General features: G+C 41.4%; 1 protein-coding gene and 1 pseudogene across 1 annotated transcript in view; one reads left to right on the top strand and one right to left on the bottom strand.

Annotated features, from left to right (window-relative positions):
* TMEM206 (transmembrane protein 206) overlaps positions 1–22,094 on the bottom strand; it is a 38,170-nt gene that overhangs the window by 13,267 nt on the left and 2,809 nt on the right. Inside the window, exons 2-4 of the mRNA XM_027871878.1 lie at positions 18,688–18,784; positions 7,445–7,654; positions 1,009–1,160 (exon numbers count right to left, since the gene is read on the bottom strand). Coding sequence (XP_027727679.1) covers positions 1,009–1,160; positions 7,445–7,654; positions 18,688–18,784 — 459 coding nt within the window. The remainder of the gene's footprint in view (positions 1–1,008; positions 1,161–7,444; positions 7,655–18,687; positions 18,785–22,094) is intronic.
* LOC114050232 lies at positions 2,614–3,534 on the top strand (annotated as a pseudogene).

The following is a 22,094-nucleotide window of genomic DNA, read 5'->3' as shown; positions in this document are numbered from 1 at the left end:
AAAGAGCTACATTAGCAATTATTAGGCTGTATCTTTATATTTCCCGTTCAGTAATGGTATGAAAGACGCACTGGAAGAAGGAAGAGCTGCAGTGGTTAGGCCAGCCATAAGGAGGGCTTACATCTGGGGACAGGCAGTGAGAACAGAGAGGAGGGCTTATGTATATGTTGTCTCCCCTATTAGAATGTAAGCTCCTTGAGGGTAGGGTCAATTTCATTTTTTCTGTCTCCAGCAACAAGCACAGGACCTGGCACATAGCAAGTGCTTAATAAATGCTTATAGATTGATTACAGAAGTAGAAATGGTGACAGGGCTACAGCAACTTTTGGTTTCTTGGGGTAAAATTTCCTGGCTTGGTGGCATGTCCCAAGATGCTGTTAGGGAGTTCTCCTAGAACAAGGTTAGGGACTAGGATGCCACATTTCCTACCTCATCTGATCCACGGGCCTAGGAAAAGTCCATGAATATCTTAGGGAAACCTACCCAAAAGAATCCCAAGAAATCAGCCTCTATCCTTTAAGCCCTTCTTCTCTCAGTGACAGTGTCTGCTACCCCTCACTACCACCTCACCACTGGCCCTCTCCATCACACACACTGACATTCAAAGAATTCTCAAGACAGCGAGGCAAAAGAATGTTGCTTGCAAAAGAACCTTGTGCTCCCAAAGGAAGGCTTTCTACCTGTCCTCAGACAAAAGCTACGCCATTTCAGTATCCCATCAGCTGCCATTTGCAAGTTGTCTGGTCATTATTAGGCAAGGCCTGGAACAAATTTCACTTCACCTGCCCAATGGAAGGGATCTTGCTGGAGCCACATTCACATTTTTTCCACTTTCTGTCCTCACAGAGGATGCTGTTAGGAAAACGGGGACCCACCCAAGGAATTCTGAACAATCAGCCTCTCAGAGTCAGGCTGGGAAAGGAGTTAATGTAGCCCACATCCTTGAAGCCTGTGAAGTCTGGAGCTATCTAGCTGAGTTGGCCCCTGGACTAGCCCCAGGAGGGTTACCATGGTTTGGTTGGAGAAAGGGTCCGTGTAATTAATCCTCTTGGTAGTGCAGTTCACGACTCCTGGCTGCCCCGGCCTGTTCAGAGGGGGGATGACATCATAATGGTGCTTACAGCTTAACAACTGAGCCTGCCCAGGGTACAGGGCAATACCTGAGTTGGGAAAAAAGAAATGGAGACCAGCAAACATCAGAAATCCTCAGGGTCCCAGGTTCAACACCTTATATTTCTTATACTTTTTACCATCAGCAAGTTGTATGAAGCAACCTGTAAGAAGTCACAAAATATAGCCCTGTCTTGGAGGCTCAGGGTTTGACTAGGGACCCGGAGTCTTGGCTCTCAAGAAACTCCCATTATACTGCTATTATTTCTATCGGTAATACTGTCATATTTCCAAAACACTTCAATGTTTACAGAGTGTTTTCCATAAGGTGTTAGTGTGATATAGGTTTCAGTATTAATATGCCCATTTCACAGAAGAGGAAACTGGAATTTGTAGAGGTTGCCAGACAGCTAGTAAGTATCATGTCAGGATTGAAACTTCGGTCTCCTGACTTCCAAATCTAGCAGTCTTTCTACTGAGTGATTATTTCTACAAATGCTGGGAGAGCTACCATTCATGACCTAGGAAAATTCAAATCCTCTCTGATGCTTATTAGCTTTATGACCTTACTAATTACCTCCCTGGGCCCAAGGTTCTTCTTCTGTAAAATGTGGGGTGGGGGGAGGTCAAAGGATATGAACAGAAAGTTCTCAAGAGAAGAAACCCAAGCTCTCCATAGCTAATGGAAAAAATGCTCAAAATCATTAATAGTAAGAGTAATGTAAATTAAAGAAACTCATATCCATCAGATTGGTAAAGAGGAAAAATGAAGAAAATGGCAAACGTCAGAGGGGCTTCAGGAAAATAGGCAAGCTCACTTGTGTATTGTTGGTAAAGTTGTGAATTGGTTTATCTAGTCTGGGTTTTTTTTTAAAGCATTTTAAAAAATTGTCTCTCCCACATATCTCAATTGAGTAAATTAAAAAAAAAAAAAGCCCTTCAAATTAAAGCACTACATAGCTAAAAAAAAAAAAAAAAGTCATGTTAGTACTGCCCAAAAATGTATGTCTTTTTCTGCATTTTTAGTTCATCACCTCTCCTGTCATGGTGTGAGTAGACCAGCCATTCTAGAAAACAATTTGGAACTATGTCCAAAAAGGTCACTAGAGTGCACGCTCAACCTCCTCAGAGACTCAGAGCTTTTGGCGACCCAGCTGAGAGACCGCTAGGCAGCCCCTCCAGCCCGCCGGACGCCGGACTCTGCTGCAGGCTCGTGCCTCCCGCCGCCTCCTCGTGTTTTCCTCTATGGTCCCGGGCACATAGTATGATCATTAGGTGTTCAGTTTCCCAGCAACTTTCTATGGAAAATCAAGGGAAGTGGGCTATGGTTGCCATGAGCACCTTTGAAGAGCAGGACACCTTTAGAGAAGCTTGATCAAGGTGCCATCCTCGTGAGACCCTCCAAATCAGGACTCCGGCAGAGTTCCTCTATCTCATCTTGCTCAATCCGTGGAGGCTATCTTTCCATTTCTCCTTTGCCTCCTGGGAGGTGGCAGTATCATCATGGCTGGATTTAAGCCTACAGATGTGCCCCCAACAGCCACTGTAAAGTTCCTCGGGGCTGGTACCACTGCCTGCGTCGCCGAATTCATCACCTTCCCCCTGGACATGGCCAAAGTCCGGCTGCAGATTCAGGAAGAGAGCCAGGGAGTCATCAGAGCTTCCTCCGCCACTGCCCAGTATCAGGGTGTCATGGGCACCATTCTGACCGTGGTGAAGACTGAGGGCCCTGGCAGCCTCCACAATGGGCTGGTGGCTGGGTTGCAGGGCCAGATGAGTTTTGCTTTTGTCTGAATTGGCCTCTGACAAGCAATTCTACACCAAGGGATCAGAGCATGCAGGCATTGGGAGCCACCTCCTGGCAGGCTGCACTACGGGGCCCTGGCAGTGGGAGTAGCCCAACCCACAGATGTGGTAAAAGTGTGTTTCCAGGTCCAGGCTCGTGCAGGTGGCAGCCAGAGATACCAGGGCACAGTGGATGCCTACAAAACTATAGCCCGAGAGAAGGGGCTTCGGGGCCTACGGAAAGGAACTTCACCCAATGTTGCCCGCAATGCTATTGTCAACTGTGCTGAGCTGGTGACCTATGATCTCATTGAAGATGTCCTCCTGAAGGCCCGCCGCGTGACTGATGACCTGCCATGCCACTTCACGTCAGCCTTTGGGACTGGCTTCTGCACCACCATCCTCGCTTCCCCGTGGACGTGGTCAAGACGAGATGCATGAACTCTGCCGCAGGCCAGTACTAGTGCTGGCCACTGCGCCCTCACTATGCTTCGGAAGGAGGGACCCCAAGCCTTCTACAAAGGGTTCATGCCTTCCTTCCTCCGCTTGGGCTCCTGGAATGTAGTGATGTTTGTCACCTATGAGCAACTGAAACGGGCCCTGATGGCCGCTCGCAGTTCCCGGGAAACTCCTTTCTGAGCCCTCTCCTGCTAGCTCTCTGCCTGATGCCTGTCCCCTTTGAGTCTGACCCCATCCTGCCTCTCCTCCCTCTCATTTTTCCCCTATTCCTCTCCTCTCCTGCCTTAGCATTGAAGGATTCCCCTACACTCCTGCTTAGAGTTAGCCCCATTTAAACCTTCTCCAGCCTCCTTCTCCTGCCATTGCATCCTCACTCCATTCTTAAGCTCCTTACTTCTAATAAACCCAAACCAGAACCCAGAAAAAAACAAAAAAAAAACAAAAAAGGTCACTAAACTGTCCATGCCCTTTGACCCAGCAATATCACTACTAGGCCAGTGCCTCAAATAGGTCAAAGAAAGTCATAAAGGATCCATATATACAAAAATATTTAAAGTGGGTCTTTTTGTAGTAGCAAAAAACTGGAACTTAAGGGGTTGCCCAACTATTGGGAAATGGCTAAACAAATTAGTGTATAATAATATAATGGAATATTACTGCTCCAAAGAAATGACAAAATGGACAGTTTCTGAGAAAATTGGGAAGAATAATGCAGAATGAAGTGAGCAGAACCAGGAGGACAATTGATACTATAATAACATTGTGAAAATAAGTAATTTTGAACAACTTAAGAACTCTGATCACTATAATAATCAACCATGACAAAGAAAGGTACTCACTTCCTGAAATGAAGCTAATAGACTAAATATGCAGAATGAGACTCACATCTTTGGAAACGACTAAACCTGGGGATTTATTTTGCTTGACTGTGTATTTGTTACCCCCCAAAAAAGAAGGAGGTTGGAGTAGATCTTCCCAGAGGTCCCTTCCACCTTTAGACTCGTGATCATGGGATTGCATAAAAGCTGCCTCAGACTTTTCCAAAATTGTTTGGCCATGGGGTCAAATGCAGACACTTTGTCTGCAAAGGTGGTGCCCTGCAATTTGATGCTACACCAGGCATGTGCTGGTAAATGTTTAACAACCATCTCTCCAGGGTGGGGAAAAGGTAGCGCAACACACTTTTAAGTTTAACATATCCTCCATCAGACAAAGGGGCAGCTGGGTGGCGCAGTGGATAAGCTCCAGCCTTGGAGTCAGGAGGTCCTGAGTTCAAATTCAGCCTCAGACACATAACACTCACTAGCTGTTTGACCTGGGCAAGTCACTTAACCCCATTGCCTAGTCAAAAAAAAAAAACAACAAAATATCCTCCATCACTTAAGTCTAGATAATCAACAAAACAATAAATTAAGTCCTGGTTTGTACCATTTGCTGATTTCCAAGGTGTACATGATCACACCAGAAATTTAACAATCAATACATCCTTGTCGAACACAGGGAGCCAAGGAGCCCCAGAGGGGACAGAATTTTCTGCCTGAGTGGAGCAGTATTGTCTGCTCCTTTCATGGAAAAGGACACAGTTGCTGGTTCAAACAGGATGCATTCTTGACTGGAAAAAAAAAATAGAGGTAGGCATGGAAGGCAGAGGGTGGTCAAACAGCAATAACTCACATTTATGTAACATTTTAAGGTTCACAAAGCACTTTCCTCACAACAACCCTCTGAGGTAAAGAGTGTAAGTATTATCCCCATTTCACAAATGAGAAAATTGAGGTTCAGGGTAGTTAATAGTTTATCAACATTAAACAGGTATCTAAAGCTGAATATGAATTTACATCTCCTCCTGACTCCAAGCCCACAATCATTTTACGTACGGTATATACCATGCTGCCTCACATTATCTCCCAACCAGAACAAGACAAAGGCAAAAAGGCCAGTACAGAGGTTGAGCCCCACTGCATGTACCATTTCCCCTGGAATAGACAGTAGATAAACCATTTATTAAGCACTACTAAGTGCTGGGGATGCAACGACAAGAAAGCAAGACAGTCCCTATCCTCAATGGCCTTATATTCTAAGGAGAGAAACAACACATTAAAAAGTGATGAGGGAGGGAGTGGATGTGGTGTGAAAGTGGCAGTAGGTACTTGGAGGTCTGCTTCTAGGGGCAGGCTCCAAGCTTCTAGCACAGGGAAGATGACTTAGTGAGATGCAGATCCACAATGGATTTTCCCCTTTCTTCATTCCACCATCTTTCGAAGGGTGAAATTATTGTTAAAACAAGTCTAGAAGTTATTAACTGCTCTGTTTTTCTTCCCTAATGCCTCTAGGATAAAAACACAAATTCCTTTGATTTTGCTTTTAAAACTTTTCACAATCCAGCCCCAATTTATCATTTCAGCCTCAATGCAACCCAACTTGTCTTCATTCTGTTCCTAACATGTGGCACTCTATCTTCTAACTCTGTACCTTCGTACTAGCTGCTGCCCATGTCTAGATTTTATTCCCTCCTCACCTAAGCTCTCTTCCTTTAAGACACAACTCAAGCACCACTTTCTACATGAAGTTTTCCCCAATTTCCCCAACTTCTGGTGCCCTCCCCCCATGACTTTGTGTTTATTTCTTATTTATTCTCCTAATCTCTGGTCAGTAGCCTGTCATTTGTTGGTGGTGGTTTTCAGTTGTTTCGGTTGTGTCTGACTCTTCGTGACCCCATTTAGGGTTTTCTTGACAAAGATACTGGAGTAGTTTGCCATTCCTTTCTCCAGCTCGTTTTATAGATGAGGAACTGAGGCAAACAGGGGTAAGTGACTTGCCCAGGGTCACACAACTAGTAAGTGCCAGAGGCCTGATTTGAACTCATGAAGATGAGTCTTGCTGACTTCAGGCCCAGCATTCTATCTACCCTATCACCTAGCTGCCCTGTAGCCTGTCATAGCTATATTTTAAGCCATGGTCCAGAAATCTAAATCTCATTTACAAACATCATTATCTTAGCCAGTTTGCTTCCCAAATCAAATTTTTTTTTCTCCCTGCATCCCTTACTTTCAGTGGTAAGCATTGATGAAAATACCTGCTGAGCTCCTCTGATTTTCCTTCTCTGGCCCAAGACTTTGCAATCTTTGCAAAGCTTTCTAGGTCCCTTCCAGTAGCATTTTTGCCATTATAAATCACCAGAAGCAGATAGCAGTAATCTATTCTGAGAAGTCTTGGGAGGTTTTTTGTCATGCCTTGCATCCAGGTAGGCAGCAGACCTTTACTGTTACCATCAGACCAATAGACCACTGCCTCAGCACCCCTGAACAAATAGTCTTTGACCACCATAACTCTCTTCTCTTCCTCCTCTTACCCTTACTCACCTGGCAGCACCCATGATTCTACTCTAATCATCATTGCTTAAAAGTTAAGCAGTAATACTTCCTTCTCTGAATACCTAGCTCTCTTCTCTTCAGGAAGGGTCACAAGTGGGTTTTCAGTTCAAAATATACAGGGGTCCTTCTTCCTTTCCTCCTCAATATGACATTCTTCCATTCTACCTCCAATATACTGAGACAGGTCAAGCTTCCCTTCTGCCATCAGATCCTTGACCCCAACTGCCATCATCCCCTATAGCCTAGAATACAAAGAGGCATACCTTGAACTCTTTCACTTTTCTTGTGATAAGAAAGCCAGCTTGAACTTTGAACAAAGAGAGACACAGAAATCCAATCCTTACATCTCAGATACACCTAGGATCATGGGATTTAGAGCTAGAAGGAACCTTAGAGATCATATAGAGTATAATCTCATTTCACAGATGAGGAAACTGAGGCACAGAAAGTGAGGTAATCTGCCCAAAGTCACACAGGTAGAGGATAGCAGAGTAAGTTATAGAGCCATGTCAGAGTAAAACAGATCCAATATTTGAACCCAAGTTCAACGTTCTTTCTGCTATACCAAGCTACCTCCTCATGCACTCAATAAGGAAAACCACAGCATTTTAGAGTCAGAATTTAGTGCTTTAAACATCTTTTAGTTCAACCATATTTTGATTGAGGGCTGGGGCCTAAAAGACAAGCTGGCAATGGGGTTTGGGAGCAAGTCTTACCTGGGGCATCGTAGCGGTCCACCTCCTTGTAGGAGACAGACATGACTGGATGCTTGAGCTTCTCCCGGAAATCAGTGATGGTCTGGTAGACCAGGAAGACAGCCACAGCCATGAGCAACAGGTAAATGAAGATCAACAGCACTGAAAACACATTCTTTAGGCACGCCTTGCTGAAGCGGATGCTGCTGATGACAGATTCGCTGTCTAAGACTGGGGAAAGACAAAGTAATGATGACAAGATTATCCCTCATCTATAGAAAAAGACGCTCCTAATCCACCTAATCATAAAACACTCCAATTGTGAGTCATCTTCCCAACCGTAGGGATTAGCTACAGAGATACTTCTGTACTCACTCATCTGGTTCTCCTGATGATAAATGACATGTATGAGTTGGTTGGCTGGGAACAGAGGGGTGGCCTATGACCATAAAAACTGAAGAAAGGTAACAATTCTCACAGGGATTGAAAGTTTGACCTTTACCCCTGTATTTGGGGTTTAAAAGAGCTATCAGTGTAGGCCAGGGGTGATGAACCTGTGGCCTTAAGGCTACATGTGGCCTTCTGGGTCTTTAAGTGCGGCCTTTTGACTGAAACCAAATTTTAACTGATTCAGTCAAAAGGCCACTCTTAAGGACCTAGAAGACCACAGGTTCCCCATCCCAGTGTGTGTAGGCTATTTATAATCATGATATAGTTAATGCATTTTTGGATATTCTACACCTGTGATGCAGGTATACTAGAAAAACTATTTGGATATTTTTTTGTAACAACCAAGATAATTCAGATTAAAATAAACTGAGGTACCACATAACATCCACAAGTTAGCAAAAATAGTTAAGAACAATAAAATTCATCATTGGCAGGGTGACAGCACACATTAGATTGTTGGTGGAACTGTGAATTCTGCAATCTTTTTGAGAGCTATCTTGTAATGAATTACAAAACTGATCATACCTTTTGAGTAAGTGATCTCACTACTAGGTCTATCTCCTGAATACGTTATTTAAAGGGAAATAAATGATTTATTATAAAATACTAATATAATAACTTTATAGAAGTGAAAAACTGGAAACAACCCATATGGCCAATCGCTGGGAAAAGATGGAATTGTGACATATTAATGTAACAACATTATTTTAAAAATAATAAATGTGAAAAATGTAATGAAATGTGGGAAAATATCCTGATATGGATCAGAAAACAAAATCAAAACAATGACTTGCACATTGTGACTATATTAAAAATAACAGCAACAGAAATCTGATAAGAATGCAGATGGAAAGAGATGACACAAAGCACAGAACTCTACCAGCCAGAATCCAACATAATTATATTACGATAAGATCTCTAGGCTCCATAAATGTGACCATTTCTACACTTTTGTATTTTGTTTTGTTTTGTTCTATTTTCCCTTCGTTGCCTGGTAAAGTTTTTTTCAGGGAAAAGCATAAGCTTGCTTTGGAGGGATTAAGAGATGAAGCAGTCTTTTTGCCCATATCTAGCACGAGAGAAGTTCCCCACCCCGAGTTTCCTTTCCTAGAGGCAACAGCAGCAACAGTCTCCATTCCTTAAATAAAGCTTCCTCACTCATGATGTTAGAGGTTATGGAGAGCCAAGAGGCAGCTCTGATGGCCAATCTCTGCCCACCTGAGCTTTCCCTCTTGCATACCCTCCCTTCTGGTAACATTCTGTGGCTTCAAAAGCCCCATCAATGTCACTCTTTAACTTGAGCAGGCCAGTGGAAAGAGCACTGGATTTGGAACCAAGAGACTGTAGGTTCAAATCGTGGCTCTAAGGCTTCCTAGCTCTGTGACTGACCATGGGCAAGTCACTTAACCTCTTCAAGGCTCAGTTTACTCATCTGTAAAATGAGGATGATAAGACTTGAACTATCTACTTCACACAGTTGTTGTGAGGAAAGTGCCTTGTAAAGCTTAAAACTATGTAAATATAAATTATTATTATTATTAACTTCGACTCCATTTTAGCCACCAATTGGCAAAGTCACACTGGAGACTTCCTCATTACTTGGAACAACTGATTTTCTAGTCCCCTGTTCAAGAAACTCCAATGGCTGCCCTCCTATCTCTGAGATAAAATAAAAACTCCTTTGTTTGACCAGCAAAACTTTTCACCATCTGACCCTGGTCTACCTTTTCATGCTTACTACACATGAAGTAGTCTTCATGGACTCTATGTACCAACAGGTACTGTCCCCAGTACCTGTGCTGTTCCACCAGAGTGCCTGGCACATAGAAGGTCCACCTTCCATGCCTGGAATTCTTTCCCTCCTCCCCCACACTTCACAGAATCCCCAGTTTCCTTCAAGGTATTGCTCAAGCCCTCCTCTGTGAAGACTACTTTGATCTGCCAAGATCAGTTGCTAGTGTCCTCCCCAGCCCCCACCTTCATATTTATTTATCTGCTTACCTGTTTTTTCACTCCAACACAATGTAAGTTCCCTTAGGGCAAGGACTCTTTTATGTTTGTCTTTGTGACCCAAGCATCTAGCAAGTGCCTAGCACATAAAAAGCATTTAATAAACTCTTTTTAAAAAATATTTTATTCTTCCTTAAAAACATGTAAAGACATTTTTAACATTTTTTTTGATCAATAACCTCTTGTTGAATAAACAAGAAAAGGCAAGAAACTGAGGACTCTCACTCTCTAGCCATAAGCTCCAAACTTTTTACCCCTCCCACCTACTGGACCTTCTGTTTGTCCTCAACACCATATCCCCTTTCTACGTTCCCAGGCCAACAGCTTCTTTCTGATCTTGCCTAGGCCCCAGAGTCAGCCATTTCAACGCCACACTCTGTAACACCACAGTTGGGCCGGGGTAGGGGTGGGAGAGGGTAGTTAGAGTAGGAACAGGTTCCTCTGGCACCATGTTCCAATCACCTCCCAACTCTGTTCCATCATTATACTTGACTCCTCACTCACTCTCACCACAAATATCTAATTAGCTGCCAACTCTTGACATTTCTACCTCCACAATATCTTCTCAAATCTGTGTCCTTCTCTCTATTCCCACAGCCACTAACTTCACTCAGGCCCTCCTCACCTTTTGCCTGGGCTTTTGAGATAGCCTCCTAGGCATCTCCTTACCTCAAGTCTCTCACCTCTCAAATCCGTCCTTGACATGGATGCCAAAGTGATTTACCTAAATTGCAGTGAGTTACCTAAATTGATCATGTCACTTCCCAATTCAATAAATTCCAATGGCTCCCCATTGCCTCTAGGATCAAATATGAGCTCCTCTGTTTGGCTTCTAAAGACTTCACACTCTGGTCCCAACCTACTTTTCCTACTGTATTATATGATACTTACCTTCCTTTATTCTATGGGCCATTGAAACTGGCCCTCCCCATGTTCCTCATGCACAACATTCCATTTTCTTAGAGATTTCTTACTGATCACTGCCTGCCTTCCCCATATGATGTGGAGCAGAGTTCTGGGAATAATATCCAAATCCTTAGCTAGGCATCCAAGACCAACCACAGCCTGGCCACTCTTCCAAACTTTTCTCTCACTAGTTAATAAAAATTATATTAATAGCTAGTGGTTCAACATGACTAATGTGGAAATATGTTTTACATGATTGCACATGTATGACCTATATAAGATTGCTTGCCGTCTTGTGGGTGGGGGAGAGAGTAGGGAAGGAGGGAGAAAAATATGGAACTCAAAATCTCACAAAAATGAATGTTGAAAATTGTCTTTACGTGTAATGGGAAAAAATAAAATACTATTTTTAACAAAAGTTTAAATATAGCTAATGGTTAATGCACTGTTGGTGGAGCTATTAATTGGTTTAGTCATTCTGGAAAGCAATTTGGTCCCCAAAGCTATTAAATTGTGCATATTCTTTGAGCAATATTATCACTATATGTCTACACCACAAAGAGATCAAAGAAAGAGGAAAAAGCCCCATATGTACAAAAGTATTTATAGCAACTCTTTCACAGTGGCAAGGAATTGGAAACCAAGAGGGTAGCCATAAATTGGGGAATGGCCAAACAAATTACAGTATATAAATATGATGGAATGCTATTGATATTGTAAGAAATGATGAAGGAGATGGTTTCAGAGAAAGTTGGAAAGACTTGTACGAATTGTAGCTGAGTGAAGTGAGCAGAACCAGAACTTATGCACTAACAATATTGTAAAGACAATTAATTTTGAAAGATTTAGGAACTCTGATCAACACAATTACCAGCAATCATTCCAAAGGACTCATGGTGAAAAAGGCTACACATTTCCTGATAGAGAGGTGATGGCCTCAGTACAAATTCTTTTTTGGACATGGCTAATGCAGAAATTTGTTTTACTTGACTATATGTGTTTAAAAGCCAGGTTTTGTTTGAAAAAATTAACTCCAAAAAATAAAAATAGCTAGCATTTGTATAGCACCTTAAAGTATATAAAGTGCTTTACAAACATTAACTCATTTGATCCTTACAACAAACCTGGAAGGTAGATGCTATTATTGTCCCCATTTTACAGGTAACAGAGGCAAAGGATCACTGACTTGCTCAGGGAAACACAGCTAGTGTATGAGGTAGAATTTGAACTTGGGTCTTCCTGACCTCAGGTCCAGCCATATTAATAATACTTTAGAAGGAAAGAATTTATTAGCATCAAATGGAACATAGTTTTGGAAATGCTATCTGTAGAATTACAGGATGATATCCACATACTTAGTTTGCCTTCAAGACCACTCACAACCTGCCCCTACATGTTTTTCCAAGCTTTTCTCCCACTACAGTTATTCTTTCCACTTAGCCGGGGTTAGAGATAGCCACCTTTGTGATTTGAAAAATCCACATAAATCTTTTTGGCCCTCTCTTTGTACCAGAGAAGAAGTTTGATTTTTTTTTTCTTTTGTGGGGTGTTTACAGTACCTTATTGTAAAATTTGGGTTAAGTATTTGGTCACAGGCTCTGTGTCATCTGTTGGCCTTTGCATTTCATCTGTGCTTCCACAAAACTCCCCCAAAATTCCCATTTAATTTCTTATGCTGACCTGTGTTTTACTGACATTGTGATGGGGAAAGTTGTGATGTGGAAGAGACAACTGTCCTTCCTGATAAGTACACAGAGAGTTCTGGCCAAACTGACTTACTCAGTGCTGTCCATAACACAATGCCTCTGCTCACCTCCTTATATTGATACGTACTCTTCCTGTCTGTCATGTCTTTCTTCCATCACCGTATCTTCTTTATTAGTATAAGTCTTATTCATCCTTCAAAGCCCACTTCAGGTCCCACATCTTCCACGGAGGTTCCCTTGACCTGAACTGGTTCCCTTGATACTTACTAGCTGTTGTGACCCTAAACGATTCCCCCGACTTCTGTTTCCTTATTTGCAAAATTTATAGGGTGGACTAGATAGTCCCAATAGAACGGTGCCTTCTAATTTTAAATCTGTGATCCTACGAACTCCTATACCATTTATGGCCAGTACCGGTACCATGACAATCCATATTAGTTGGTCTTGTTATGAAGCTTTCTGTACACATGTCCTGTCTCCCAAACTAGACTGAAAGCTTCTCAAGTGTAAACGTTGCATCATAGTATCTACCAAGTAGCCAGAGCTATATAAATGCTTCTTGATGATGACAATGGTGACTAAAGAAGTGTGAATCTCCTTTTCTTGTGGGAGTGGAGAAAAGAGATCTGAAGAGTCTCACAAGGAAGGCTGAAGATCGGGAATATGACCTTGATGATTATTACACTCTTGTGTCTTATTTCTCGATGCAACAGGACTCATAAAATCATTGACTTGGAGCTGGAAGGAGCCACAGAAGCCATCTAGTTCAACTCCGTCATTTTACAATTGAGGAAACTGAGGCCCAGAGAAGTTATGTCATATAGAATGGCACAGTGGAGAGAGTACTACATTTAGAGTTAGGAAAATCTGTGTTTGAATCCCGTCCTAGATATTTGCTGTCCATAGGAAAGTCATTTAAACCTCTCTGAGTTTCTCACCTGTATCTTTGTCTATAAAATGTTTTTCATCTGTAAAATGGGGCAAATGGAAAATGGAGATTATAATATCTATAGTACCTATCAGACAATGAAATAATGTATGTAAAACATATTGCAAATTATATGTATAATGTCAACTATTATAGTCATTACAATGCATCTTTATGCACCGCACAGGGCAATGAACATAGTAGGCATTCAACAAACGTCTCTTAAATTGACTTGCTGAATATTTGTTATCTGGGTTTTGTGTTTCCTTTGGTTTTTCTTTGAAGGGCGGGGAGGGAGAGTCAGGATTAGGAATAGGGAAAGAATAAAAAAGAGAAAGGAAGAAAAGAAGAAAGAAGGAAGGAAAGAAAGAAAGACAGAAAGGTCATCAAAGCATTTTAAAAAATGCATAGAGGAGAACAAAAAGCCAGAAAGAATCACAGATTAGTAAGACAGCTTTGAGAGGTACATATTGAATTTATTATGTATTTTAAAAGAAAATCAAACTGAAAATAATAGAGATTTGCAGTTTCATGTTCTACTGTATACATGGAAATGCTTATTTTATATGATGTCTGTTAAGTTTCAAGCGGGGCAGCTGGGTGGCACAGTGGATGAAGCACCAGCTCTGGAGTCAAGAGGATCTACATTCAAAGCTGGCCTCAGACATTTACTAGCCATACGGGTAAGTCATTTAACCCTGCTTGCCTCAGTTTCCTCATCTGCAAAATGAGCAGGAGAAGGAAATGGCAGACCACTCCAGTATCTTTGCCAAGAAAACTCCAACTGGGGTCACAGACAATCAGACATGACTGAAACAACTCAATCACAAAAAGTTTCAAATAAAAAAAGGTTTTTTAAAAAATTTTAAATTGAGTTGCTGAGAAAATGACAATAATGCCCATAGCCTTTGACCCTGAGAACCCACTGCTAGGCATCGACCCCAATACATGCCATGACCAAACGAAAGGTCCCATATACACCAAAATATTGAGAGTGGCACCTTTTGTAAAAGCAAAGAGCTGGAAACAAAGCAAATGCCTATCAACTGAGGACTGGTTTAGACTACACTGTAAGATGCACAGTGTCAATGAAATAGAATATTATTATGTTATAAAAAACCATCAACATGATGGTTACCGAGAAACATGGGAAAATGTAAAAAGAGATAAAGAAAACAGAGCCAGGAACATGATATCCGTAATGACTACAACAATGCAAATCAAAACCGAATGCTTCAAAATTACAGTGATCAAGTTCAGCCCCAAAGAGGGAATAGGGGAACACAATCGTCCCCACAAAAACCCACTGCTTTATTATTTTTTTTTTCAGAGGTAGGGGACAAGGGTGTGGCACACTGCATATACATCAGTCTCTTTTGATTATTTTGGTTAGTTTTCCTGAACTTTTTTCTTCCTCTTTTTTTTTTTAATTCTTTATTATAAGGGATGGCTTCCTAAAAGATAGCAATAAAAGGATATTTTTAAAAAAACTGAATTGCTGGATTTAATTCAACATGCATTTATTAAGCACTTACTACATGCAAGGCACTGTGATAAGTGCTGGGGATCCCAAGATGAAAATGAAACAGTCTTACTTTGGAGAAGTTCACATTCTATTTGGTGGAAAAGGGTGGCAGTAAAATACACGTACACTGATAAGTAAACAGGGAACATTTTGAAAGTAAATACAAGACAATTCCAAAGGATGCATCATGAAAAATGCTATCCAACTCCAGAGAGAGAACTGATGAACTCTGAATGCAGATTGAAGGATACTATTTTTACTTTTTTTTCCTTGGGTTTTTTTTTTTTTTGGTCTATGTTTTATTTTGCAGCACGGCTAATATGGAAATATATTTTGCATGACTTCACATGTATAATCAATATCAAAATGCTTGCCTTTTCAAGGAGGGGGGAAGGGTGGGAAGGAAGGAGAGAATTTGGAATGTAAAGTGTTTAAAAATGAATGTTAATTTTTTTATATATAATTAGGAAATATTTAATGAAATAACTAAAAATATATTTTTTAAAAAGAAAATAAATACAAAGTCATTTCAAAAAGAGCCTATATCCTTCCAGGAATCTCTGATCTCAAAGTTTTCCATCTCTGACTGGAATCTTGATAGTGTCTACCTCTATTCTTTAAGAGAGAGAGAGAGAGAGAGAGAGAGAGGGAGAGAGAGAGAGAGAGAGAGAGAAAGAGAGAGAGAGAGATAAGCCAGACCTTTGTCTCCTGAAAGCAGGAAACGGGGATCTTGGCTGTCAGTGGAACTTCCTAGATAACCCTCCAGATCTGAAAACCAGAAGATGCCAGTCTGGGTCTTCACTTCCTGCTCTGACAGTTTGTATAATGCCCTGGAGCCTTAAACACGGAGACTAAAAAACAGAGAGGCTGACCGAGGCTAAAATTCCCTACAATCACTTCCTGACTAGTCTTTCCTTCAATAAAAGAAAACATCAAAGAAAGATCCTCCTATGGAATTAGCCTAGCAGGTTCTCACATTCTTTTATTAGTGGGTTAAAAAAGTCACCTTCCCAAAAACAGGATGAGAAGAGGGGTAGCTGGAGAGCAGTTCAAGTAGTAGTTTTTTGTTTGTTTTAACATAGCTGCCAGTTCAATGAGTCTCTCCATGGCATCTGGCATGAGTGTCATGAGGGCATTAAACCTTAGGCTGCACTGAGAGATGTGTAGTATGGATGCTGAGGAAGGTAATAATGCCACTGGCTTTTAACCTGCTCAGATCACATTGGGAGTTGGTCAGTTGGTTGGTTGGTTGTGGTCCTTTGGTCTTGAAGAGGATGAAAATAACATCACTATGCTGGGATCAAGGGACAGTGTGTTCAACTGTGGTTGATCAGACCAATATGAACTCTACCACAGTTGGACACAAATAGTCCATATGAACATTTGGAGTGGAGATGTCTCTAAATTTGCACATCTTATGTTTCTTTTTAGCTACTGCAATTCTGCTTTGCTAATAGAACATAGCACCTTCTTTGATGTAGGCACGCCATGCTGAGAGGTCCTTTGCCAGTATCTCCCATGTCATGCAATCCATTCCAAAATGCTTCAGAGAGGCCTTGAGAGTGTCTTTGTATCCCTTCTTCTGACCTCTGCATGAGCACCTTCTTTGCCTGAGTTCTCCATAAAAGTCTTTCAGGCAACATACATTTGGCATTCAAACAATGTGGCCAGTCCATCAGAGTTGGGTTCTCTGCAGTAGAGTTTGAAAGTTTGGCAGTTTAGCTCAAGAGAGGACCTCAGTGTCTGGTCCAGTGTCTTTTATGAGGGCACACCATGCTGGACGGTACTATGCCAGTGTCTTCTATATCTCACAATTGATTCCAGAATTCTTCAAAGAGACCTTGAGAGTGTCCTTATACATTGGGAGTACTATATTTAGTTCTGTGGATCACGCTTTAGGAAGGTCATGGACAAACTAGAGAATACAAACTCAGAAGACGATGACCAAGACAGTGAAAGGATTGGAGGACCATACCATTTAACCATCAGTTGAAGAAACAAGGGATGTTTAGCCTTGAGAAGAGAAGACTTAGGGGAAATATGCTAACTGTATTCAAGTATATAAAGGACTGGAAAGAAGATCAGGTATGGAATTTATTATATATTCTTTATATATATATATATATATATATATATACATATATTAGAGATTCATGGTTTCCTATCCAATCCTCTTTTTGTGTTCTGCTCTCTTTTTTCTAGTGTTAAAGGTCAAAAGAAAGGGCAAAATTTAAAAAAGGAAGGATTAGATTTGTTCTGCTTGGGCCCTGAAGGCAGTACTAGGAAGAATAGAGGAACGCTGTGATATATTTGGAGCTTAATTTAAAGCCACAGCTCCTAACAATACGAACTATCCAGAAGTGAAAATGAGCTGGCCCAGAAGGCAGTGGATTTGTCCTCACTGGAGGCTGCATGATCACGTGTTGGGCATCTTGTACAGGACTAGATGTTCCCTGAAGTCCCGTTCAACGCTGAGTGTTTGTGCCTCTGCGATTCTCTCCTGCGTCTCGGGTCCCTGGGAGGCCAATGGTTCCTGCGAAGATGCCTATCTCCTCTAGAGAGCCTTTCTTGACTAACTGCATGACAGCCAGTGACTTCATAGACTTTCCTAGTTCATTACCCTCTGTGATGCAAGTACAGGAACAAAGAGCATCAAGTTTAGCCTAAACCGACTCAGAAACTTAAGAAAGGCCAAGGCTATCTATCACATGTCAACGGACCTGTCTGGCAGGCTGCAAGTGTACCCATCCCAGAGAAAACAAGTGCTCATATTCTCCTACCACCTAACAAAGCAGGTTTTCTTACAACACTGTAAAATACATCGTGCCAGGGTTACTATCCCACATTATAAGATAAGAAAACTAGGGCTCAAGGACCTGATCACACAGCTAGTGCCAAGAGATAAAATTTGAACCTAGAGCTCCTGACAACAAGTCCAGATCCCTTTCCACTATAACAGGCATTCTTTTAATGTGGGGTCCATGAGTCTCTTTCTTTTTAATATTCGAATAACTGTATTTCAATGTAATTGGTTTCATCTGTAATCCCTAAAATGTATTTTATGTATTTTATTTTGTACATTTAAAAACATTATTCTGATAAGGGGTCCATAGAGTTCACCAGACTCCCCAAGGAGACCATGACTTAAGGAAGTCATGGTACTGAGTAATGCCTGAAGAGAACTAAAGGGGACTCCCCCAAAGGCACTGACACATGCCCTGAAGAGCACTCTGAGGAGTAACCCCTTGGCAGGGAGGGAGGCAGTGGGAAACCTCTGAACTTCTAGATACTCCACCAAGTGGCCTGGCATCATTGAGCCTCCCCAGATAGCTTTGGGGGAGATCAGCCCACCCCTGGGTGTGAGACATAGCTAGACTGAAGGGATGACATTACCCATGAGTCCTCTGTCTGCCCAACCTTGTTAAATATGTATGGCTTCAGAAATAAGGGAACAGGGATCTCCTCATTGGGCCCCGTAACCAGAGACTCAACTGGGACAGAAGAGCATGTTAAGCAACCAGACACCAAAGAGAGATGAAGGTGCTCACTCACCCACTCAGAGCCATTCCCCAGTCCCAGGTGTCTCAAAGAGGGTTCTTGCTGCTCCCGATGCTTTACTGAAGACTCTTTGCATCAAAGCCATAAGGACATGCTCTACCCCAACCCAACCCACTTTATTCCTGCTCCTCCTCCCCTTTCCACCCCTGCCCCCCATCCTAGTACTCATCCTCCAACTCACCTGGCAAAATACCTGAGCCTTTGTCTTTGGAGTCCTTCCTTTCTTTCTCCTCCACTCTATCTGAGTTCTCAACCACTTGATCCAGCTCTTCATTTAGCTAAGAGAGAAAGACCATCAAGCAAAGGATCAGTGGTGATAGGGAACCAGCCATATCACAAATGGCTGGCCTCATCCTCTGGGCCCCTCCCCTTCCCCACTACACCAGTGTGTCATGGTGCAAAAAGCACTGGATATATCGAAAGAAGACCTGGGATTGAATCTCAGCTCTTAATGGTATGACCTTCAGCTAGGCACTTCAACTCTGAGTCTCAGTTTTTTCATTCACAAAGTGGAAATAATACTTACACTACCAGTCTCCTAACATTATTGTGAAAAGGTGCCTTGTCAGCCTTAAAACACTATGTGAACACAAGTATTGGTTATTAATTCATTCTGCTCTACTCTCTTATTTTTATGATTTTGACTTTATCACCTCAATCCAGGAAAGTAGCATTGCTGTTTAGAGTATACTGGAAATTATTCTTCCTTCTACTCCTATTCTTCTGATTTCTATTATTTTTTTCTCCTCTCTTTTCCCTGTCTTTCCTACCTATGTTTTAAAATTCCCAATGATTTGAGGTGATGATCATCAATGGGGAAATGGCTGAACAAGCTGTAGCATATGATTATGATGGAGTACTATTGTTCTATAAGAAATGAAGAGGGGGATGGTTTCAGAAAAACCTGGGAAGGCGTATATGAACGAATGAAAAGTAAGGTGAGCACAACCAGATCATTGCACACAGTAACAGCAATATTGTAACAATGATCAACTGTGAAAGACTTAGCTACTCTGATCAAAACAATGACCCAAGACAGTTTCAAAGGACTCATGAGGAAAAATGCTATCCACCTCCAGAGAAAGAACTCACGAACTCTGAGTACAAATTAAAGTATAATTTCCTCACTTTATTTTTCTTGGTTTTTCTTATATGGCTAATATTTTTTGCATGATTTCATATGTACAATTGATATCATATTGCTTGCCTTCTTAGTGGGTGGGGGAAGGGTGGGAGAGAGAATTTAGAACTCAAAATTTTAAAAAAAGAATGTTAAAAATAAACAAATAATAAATTTAAAGAAAAAATAGAAAGATTTAGAGGAGAGAGTAAGAGTGAAAGAGAGAGAGAGAGAAAGAGAGAGAGAGATTGCCAATGACACTCAAAGGCTTTCCTTAGTCCCTGATACCCAGTTGCTAAACCCTAGAAAGGATATGCTCTGTGGGCAAGGGGACCACCCTACCGTTCATTGGTTTCATGATCTTGAAGACTGTAAAATGGGGATATATGATAATAGCAGTGGTAATAAAAATGGACCTTTATATAGCATAGTTAGGCAGGTAGAACAAATATTATCATCCTCATTTTCCAGCCAATTGGCTGGTCAATATTTTATTCCAGTCACCTAATTCCCAAGCACAATGCTTTTTCCATTCAATATATCACATAGACTTCTCCATAGGTATACAACATATCATCATGCATTATGTTATAAAGGATCTTAAGAGTTGGAAGGATCCTTAGAAATCATCTGTTCTAAACTACTCATTGCAAGAATATCTTCTGCAACAGCCTCTGCTTGAATACTTCTAGTGACCAAGAGCTCACCACTTAGCACAAATCAGCCCATTCCATTGTTGGACAGTTCTAGAAGTTAGAAGTTTTTTTCTTATCTTAAGCTGAATTTTGTCTCTTGGAAATTCCTACCCAGGCCTGTTTTCTGGACTAATAATACAAAACAAGTCTAATATCTTTTTTCCTATATAGCAGCCTTTCAAATGTTAGAAGAACTCTCCTATGCCTCAGAAATCTTCTCCAGACTAAATTCTTTGTATGACATACACAGTAAGTTCCCTTGTCATACTGCAAGGTTATCAGAAGGACAGGTATAAAGACTGGTGTTTTCACGGGTATAAAGAATTCCCAGGTGAGGAAACTCCCTCTACCAATGCAGATCAGCACCTTCTTGGCAATTTACAGTTGCCTAGAGCACTGAGATGTTAAGTAACTTGCCCAGGAGAGTGGAAGGAAAGTGAACAAGCATTTATTAAGGCCCTACTATGTGCTAGGCACTGTGTTTAGTGCTTTACAAACATGTTATTTGATCCTCACAACAACCCTGGGAAGTAGGTGCTATTATGATCCCCATTTCACAGTTGAGGAAACCAAGGCAGATAAGTTAAATAATTTGCCCAGGGTCAGACAGCTAGTATCTGAGGCTGGATTTGAATTCAGGGCTTCCTAACTCCAGCCCCAGAGCTCTCTCCAATGCACCACCTAGCTGCCTCTAAGGTCACAGAGTTATGTATCATAGGCAGGACTTGAACCCAGGTCTTCCTGTCCTCAAGGCCAGCTCTCTAGTCAGTATGCCACACTGATTCTCATCAAAATGATGAAATAACACAAGAAATTTCTCTGAATTTTTAAGGCGGTTCTGTGAATTCAAGTCATCTTGATAATTATTACCGTATTTTTAAAAAAGATAAACAAAGTATGAAAGTAACTGGAAAGAGATTGGGAAGGCTGGTAGTGTGACAGATGGAGGTGGCTAGGACAGAGATAAGGCTTGCCCCCTGCTGAGGGCTCACAGAGACTTAAGGAAACAGCTGAGGTGGTCGTCTTCAAAGGTCTGTTTTGTTTTGTTTCTGTCTAGACCTACGATCACACCAGATCTGGATCCACATATAAGTGCAGAAACTTGTTTCGTTGATGAGATTAGCAAATCATAGTATGGGACAGTCAGGAGTTAAGGAACGTTCTAACTTCAAGGCTGGTTCTCTATTTGGTAGGTCACACTGCATCTCAAGGCCCTAAATAATATTTGAGTTTCAGTTACTTATTTAGGTCAAGGGCGCAGCAGCACTGAAGAACCTGCCACGTAGTAGCTGACTCTTTTCCTTTTCCACAGTCTTCTAGACTCCAACCCCCACCCTCCCCAACAAAGTTCCATATATGCTTTCCTAAAGCAAGTTCTAAATATGCTCACTCATTCACATGACCCAGGCCAAAGAAATCTGCACTCAGCAAATATCGTAACCCCAAGCTAAATTCTCTCCCAAGGCAAGAACTAGATAGACAGCTGTCCAAATTGCCTTTTCCTTCCGTATGAATCAAAGGGCAAGAATCTCAGAAACACACTGAGATATATATCTATATATATATAGATAGATACATATATACATACATACATACATACATACATTTGGGCTATAGCCCAAATTTAAAACAACTCTATTTCAGGTATACAGTATAAGGATACTCAAAACAAATATGAATGACTCCATATCTAACCATTCTTTTTTGTCCCTGCAGGTGCAATGATACTATTTTAATGATGGAATGACTGCAGATAGAGGAGCTTGGTTCAAC

Source organism: Vombatus ursinus, unplaced genomic scaffold, assembly GCF_900497805.2.
Source record: "Vombatus ursinus unplaced genomic scaffold, bare-nosed wombat genome assembly UNPS02014798.1, whole genome shotgun sequence".
NCBI classification, from domain to species: Eukaryota; Metazoa; Chordata; class Mammalia; order Diprotodontia; family Vombatidae; genus Vombatus; species Vombatus ursinus.
The sequence above is the reverse complement of the archived record's forward strand: the minus strand, read 5'-3'. Positions and strand labels throughout refer to the sequence as shown.